This window comes from Trematomus bernacchii, unplaced genomic scaffold (assembly GCF_902827165.1).
Source record: "Trematomus bernacchii unplaced genomic scaffold, fTreBer1.1, whole genome shotgun sequence".
Classification (NCBI taxonomy): Eukaryota; Metazoa; Chordata; class Actinopteri; order Perciformes; family Nototheniidae; genus Trematomus; species Trematomus bernacchii.
Genome location: NW_022987370.1, coordinates 464,647 through 470,740, shown reverse-complemented (window position 1 = coordinate 470,740; position 6,094 = coordinate 464,647). Strand labels below are relative to the sequence as shown.

Here is a 6,094-nt window from a genome sequence, read left to right as displayed (position 1 = left end):
ATAAATTTAAAAAAAACTCTAGGGAAATGTCTCTTTCTAGAAATCATGACCTTGTTACTCAATAACATAATCAACAGATTTAATTGTGAGTTTCCTAAGGAACTAATTTATTTCTCACTAACTCGGCTAGCTAAAGATCATATTTTTAAAAACTCGAATAAATGACCCTCACGATAATCCACAGAGCTTGTTGTGAGCAGTTTGATGTTGGAACTATTTTCTTTCCACCAAACTAAACCCACCAATGGTTAGCTAGCAATCTCAGCAAGCTAACGGTTAGCTGCGTTAGTTATGTCACATATTTTTAACAGCTCGTGCTGGGATGAGCATGGAACTTTTATCCCATGAGTGGATGCACACTTTCTTCTGTGCAGTGATATGGTTGGCAGGTGTAGTTGGGTAGAAAGAAAATAGTTCCTACATGAATCTTCTCACAGCGAGGACTGTGTATTGTCTTCAGTAACTGGGTGATGATTTCTGGAAAGAGATGTATTTTCTAGCTCCACAGTATGACAGCAGTCTAGGAAATAAGAACATTATATTTGCAGGAACTCTACGACTGATATTTCCAACACTAGGCAAATCACACCAAAGCAATCTAATGTATTTTGAAAGATGAATAAAAGATGAATAAAAGTCATTCTTTATTTTGGGGAACTATCCATTTGTATGTGCATACCTCAGAATAATATACCTGTATATTTGTGCTTCCCAGAATCACAAATTAGCGTCATTGTGATTTTCATTCTGAACAACATGAGACCATTAAGACCCTTGAGCTCCTATGGGAGACTGTAATACAGAGCATTTAACAGGTATCAATAAGCGCTGGAGGAAATGTGTTATTTAGGTGTTTGTAAGGGACAAGTTTTTTGTGTTTTGGTGCCAATTTGCTGTTTTTTAAAGTGTTCATTTCACCACCAAAGGCAGCGATAGACAAGCAACTCGTGTGTTCTGCGAGGTAAAAATACAAGTTTTGTCACTGGAGGCTGGTGGCTTAGAAAAGCATAAAAAAAAGCTTTGATTCAGTCTTGAAAGGACTGTTTGACTGCAAGTGAAAGTTGCACTGTTGTTGATGTTTACTAGATGGACCTTTCTTTAAGTTGACTAAAATATATGTTGCTGTTGTAAACGCCTGAAAAAACGGTCCATCTGAATCTAAAACACGACAGTAACTTAAATTGAAGTTCTGATGTTTTTACCGGACATTCATACGCATGAACTCCAAAGTTAGATCTTAAAGTATTACTGATCGAATGCAACCCCCCCCCACAGAGATGATATACCCACCACCAAGTTTCTTGTATTGAAATAAACTGATTATTTTCAGTAGTTTTTACAGCACCACAGTTTTATTGACTGCCCCCCTCCAGGCCCCCCCAAAGCTTCATGACCCCCCGCTGCTACCAGCTGACAGTGGGAGAGGGAGGAAGAAAATAAAAGCAGGGGGGAGAAACTCAAGCTTCTGGGAAAACAAATACTCATCCTGTTTCTTGGCACTTTTCTTTTAACCCTTTCACTCATTCTGTTGTATTCTGAGGGACAAATAACAAACTTTCTGTTGTTTTTAATAGCATATTTCTTCTTTTATTGCAAATACATATACAAAAGATTCTTTAAAGACAGTACAAATACATGGCAAGATCACAGAAGGTGAAAAGAAAGTATTGGGAACATTGTGATATTAGGAGATAAAGGAAATGGAGCAGAAAGAAAGGACGGTCCTTCTTGTGATCGCAAAAACAAAAGTTTCAAAACTCAGATAACATCTTCCAGTTCTTCCAGCCATAGTTTAAAGTACAACTCAAAGGAAATTCACAAATAACAAATAATCCGTACACATTTCGTTAGATAGCCCTCCCCCCCCAGACCCTCAGAAAAAGGCAAATACATACTTAAAATAGACATTTAGATAAGATAAATAAACAATAAAAAGTTGATTACAGCGTGTACCATTTTGTCTAAGAACCCCCTGGGTTGAAAAAAAAAAAGAATAAGGGGGGGGGGGGGAAATGATATGCAATGTAAATTTCAAAAACAACATTTAATTAGTTATAAGAATAGTATGCAAAATAATTACTTTGAAATAAAATTAAAGCTAATAAATAAATAAAGTTTTAAACTGGGTTTGCCCAGAGGGGGGAGGGTGACCAGCAAGGTAGGAGACTAAAGGGGGGGGGGGGGGGGGGGGGGGGGAGTCAAAGGTGACTTCCTGTAGCTGTCAAACACACGCTGTTGGACGGTAAGTGTAATCTCAGCTGTGGCCATCACACACACTCTCACACACACATACAAAAAGTTTGAGAAAATGTAAAAAATCCAAGGCACGGATGGTGGAAAGGGCTGCAGTCCGCCCCCCCCCCCCTTTTAAAAAAATGGCATTGTGAAATCAAGCCTCTCTTTCTCTGTGTTGCCTAATAACTTTTTCTGACGATCATAACACATTTCTTGAAAAAACAAATCAACAGCTTGAATACAAACCATACTTGCTGAATGGCACAGAAAAGAGCAAAGATAGAACTGAAGTCGAACAGAGCTGGTTAGCTGCTGACCTTTTGAAATATAAAGCTTTCTGTTCATACAGGTACAAATAATGACCTCTTCCCCACCCCCATGGGTTACAAACTGCCAGAAGAAAAATAAGAGAAACATACACAGTACCTACGGAAATATCAACAATCGATAAGTCCTCACAGAGGATTTTGTTTTCTATCATCATCTCTCTAAAAATATATATATATCGTTTCTATCAAGATAGCAAGGCACGACGTGAGCCAATCACAAGTCCAGCTGTTCTACTCTTCAAGTGTCTGATTCAGGGAGCCCCCCTCCCCAAATTCAAAGTGTTTTTGGGGGGGTTTCATGGTCTGGTGAGCTGGGTGTAGACGGGTGCTGGGTCCCAGTGCTGGGGGCCGGTCTGAGGGACGGACGGCACCCCCGCGTTATCAGCGATGGGCGTGTACATTGGCCTCTGACTGCTGCCACTCATATAGCTGAAAGTCGAGTACAGACCCGAGCTTTGTCCCGCCCCCGCGTGGCTGTAGTAAGAAGCTGTTCCTGCCCCCCCTTGGTGCTCGGAGTAGTCGTACTGCTGCGCCCTGGAGGAGGTGTAGGTGGAGGCAGGGGGGCTGTAGTGCTGCAGGTTGAAGGGGCTGAAGGCGGCGTGTTGCGGGGAGCTCTGCTGCTCCGTGTAGTGACTCGGACTCAGCTGCTCCGTCTTGATTTGGGTCCTCTCGGAGGAACTGACGGCGGCCAGAGAGTGCTGGGTTTGGGTTTTTGCCAGCCATGCTGTATTCTGAGGGCTCCCTGGACCCCCTCCTCCTCCTCCTCCTCCACTGATGCTGTAGCTGCCGGTGTACGTGATTGGCGTGACGCTGCCGGGGATGGCGGGGTGTCCGTTGGGGGGCAGGTACTGGTCGAACTCGTTGACGTCGAAGGTCTCGATGTGGGAGATGACGTCGCTGCTCAGCTCGCCGATGTCCACGTCGCGGAAGTCGATGTTGAGCTGGCGTCCGTCTGAGAGAGAGCGGAGACCCCCTTCACGCTTTAGGTCCATCTTGACAGAGCTGATCTCAGTCTTTGGGGTGGTAGGGGGGGTGGGAGGCCCCTGGGAACCTGAGAGTGAAACAATATGAGACAGATTAGACTCTGATTTCAGATTAGATCAGGCTCTCTGTGTTCATTTTGTGTAATCCAATAGGGTTTGATTTTTATCAACTCTTCAAAATAAGTCATCAGAGTATAAGGAAGAAAATGGAGCATGGAGCATTAAATATATATATAAAGGTTTTTTAAAGCTAAAGTAGCATTTTAGATTTTTTTTCTTGTTTCTTTCCTTTAGATTTTTGCACTTTTCTCCAATTTGCACGAATTCACCAAAGCAAATCCCTTGTAGTGCAAACCTCCTGGGCTATTTACACCAGATTCTGATTCTGCAAATGTCTGCCTACTGAGAGCCATCTGTTCTCTGAGCTCACCTGAGAGTTCCCCCGGAGAGTGCACCTCTCCCATGCTGGAGGCCGGAGAGTCTGCCTGCTGCAGGGCTTTGAAGATGGCGGTGGGAGTGATGTGTGTCTGCTCGCTGCCGTCCTCCGCGTCGCTCTGCCCGTTCTTCACAGACTTCCTCCGCCGGGGCTGGTACTTGTAGTCCGGGTGATCCTTCTTGTGCTGCACGCGGAGCCGCTCAGCCTCCTCCACAAACGGCCGCTTCTCTCCTTCATTGAGAAGTCTGCGAGGAAAAGGGACCATTAATTAAGAGTGCATCACTTTAAATGATTTCCCCAAACAAACTATGTAAACTATTGCATGCATTTCATTTGGTTTGCATAGAAGATAAACAGTAAATGTGCAACACAGAAACCAGGCCAAACTAGATACAAATCACATTACTTCTTACATTTGTGCGTAAATCGGTGTTTAAAAACCGAAAAGCATCCCATTGACACTCACCTCCAGAGTTTCCCCAGAGTTTTGCTGAGCTCCGCGTTATGCAGGTGAGGATATTGATCCGCGAGCTTCCTGCGGGCAGCCTGAGCCCAAACCATGAAGGCGTTCATGGGTCTCTTCACGTGAGGCTTGTTCTTAGAAGATCCGTTTACGCGCACGGGCATGGGCACGAGGGTCCAGTCGTAGCCCTTGAGCACCTGGGACACAGCGTCGCGGATGCAAGCGGGAAACTTATCGTCCTCCTCCTTCTTGAAGTCTGCGTCCACACCGAGCAGCCCGTTCTCTGAGGGGCGCGTGTTCTCGGTGTCTGAGCTCGAGCCCGAGGGGCACGGGGAGCCCGCGGAGTCCTCGGACATGCTCGGGCTGGGGGCGTCAGAGAGACACTTTTCTTGTTCCTCCGTCATCTTAAGGTAAGGGTCAAGGAGATTCATACGAAAAGCGGTGTGGTGCCAAAATACGCGTGAAACGGAGGAGTTCTTTCTGATGCCTTACGCAAGGAAAAAGTCTTTAAATTAGACTTTACCTTGCCAAAATGACCAGAGTCTATCAGCTGAGATAAGTGCACAAAACAATCTCTTTTGCTCCCGTGCGTAAAACCGATTTGGATTGTCTTTCCGCACACGTTTCTGTCAGACTCCTGGGAAGAGTGCGTTTTCTGCAAGTGGGTCCGAGGAAGCAAAAACAAGCCAGCTGGTTAAAAGTCTGCCTTCAACTGTGCAGGATGAAACGGTAAAGTGTTCCTCTCAGTCTCCAAGTAGAATCCCCAGAACGCGCGAGTGCTTTGAACTGCACACTGTTCGCCTTCAGGTTTTATAAGAGCGCGAGCATGCTGCACAGGAAAGCCCGAATCTGATTGGACGACAGCCTGTGACGTCAAAGTGAAGGAATTTGATCCCATTTTTTCCCTCTGCTAACCAGCACCACACACACACACACACACACACACACACACACACACACACACACACACACCTACACACACACACACACACACACACACACACCGAACTTTCTCTTAAAACACACATACAGACACACCGTTTCTCCTAAAATACACACACACGCGCTGCCTGCCCACAAGACATATATGTGCTTCTTAATTCCGCTGGATTTTCCTATAGATATTTACGAGGCTATAAGGGGAAAGATACATTTAAACATACTTATGGAATATAATTAGTATTAGTTATATGCTAAAAGTGATATTTACTATATAGGAAACATACAAGGAGAAATTAATTGCAAAATATTGATGAAGGTTATAGAAAAAACCTGTAAAAAAGACAGATTATAAGTTTAAAAATTGTTATTCATGACATTTAGCATCATTATCTGCAATACACACTTTCAGTTTTCTACTTTAAAAAATATTTTCTGTTGTTTTAAAGTGTCGTTCTCTTCACTTTGTCCATAATCACAGTTACAGCATGTGGTCAATAGGGGGAGACAGCAGTCTAGGAACTCACTCCCTTTCTGAAAGCAGCAGAAGGAGGGAGGAGGGGAAGAGGGTGACTCTAGGAGGGAGGAGGGAAGGAGAAGGAGGGAGTTGGAGCTCCTTTGGACTGCTGCTGTGCCGGAGTTGCTGTCAAACATCAGCTCCTGATTTGTATCTCATTCCCAACAACAGAGCAATGATCCGCTGAATGGT

General features: G+C 44.4%; 1 protein-coding gene across 1 annotated transcript; it reads right to left on the bottom strand.

Moving 5' to 3' along the window:
- Positions 1 to 1,547: 1,547 nt before the first annotated feature.
- LOC117484405 (transcription factor Sox-9-A-like) lies at positions 1,548 to 5,216 on the bottom strand. The gene is made up of 3 exons (XM_034132872.1): positions 4,450 to 5,216; positions 3,978 to 4,228; positions 1,548 to 3,615 (listed from the first exon to the last, which is right to left on the bottom strand). The coding sequence occupies exons 1-3, from the start codon at positions 4,875 to 4,877 to the stop codon at positions 2,861 to 2,863; spliced, it is 1,434 nt and encodes a 477-aa protein (XP_033988763.1). The 5' UTR covers positions 4,878 to 5,216; the 3' UTR covers positions 1,548 to 2,860.
- Between the last annotated feature and the right edge of the window lie 878 nt (positions 5,217 to 6,094).

Excerpts from the sequence above, each read along its gene's own strand:
- LOC117484405 (XM_034132872.1), bottom strand. The coding sequence starts at position 4,877 with ATGAATCTCCTTGACCCTTACCTTAAGATGACGGAGGAACAAGAAAAG. Across the intron at positions 4,229-4,449 it reads ACTCTGGGGAAACTCTGGAG|ACTTCTCAATGAAGGAGAGA; the intron begins GTGAGTGTCAAT and ends TTTTCCTCGCAG. Across the intron at positions 3,616-3,977 it reads CTCTCCGGGGGAACTCTCAG|GTTCCCAGGGGCCTCCCACC; the intron begins GTGAGCTCAGAG and ends TTTCACTCTCAG.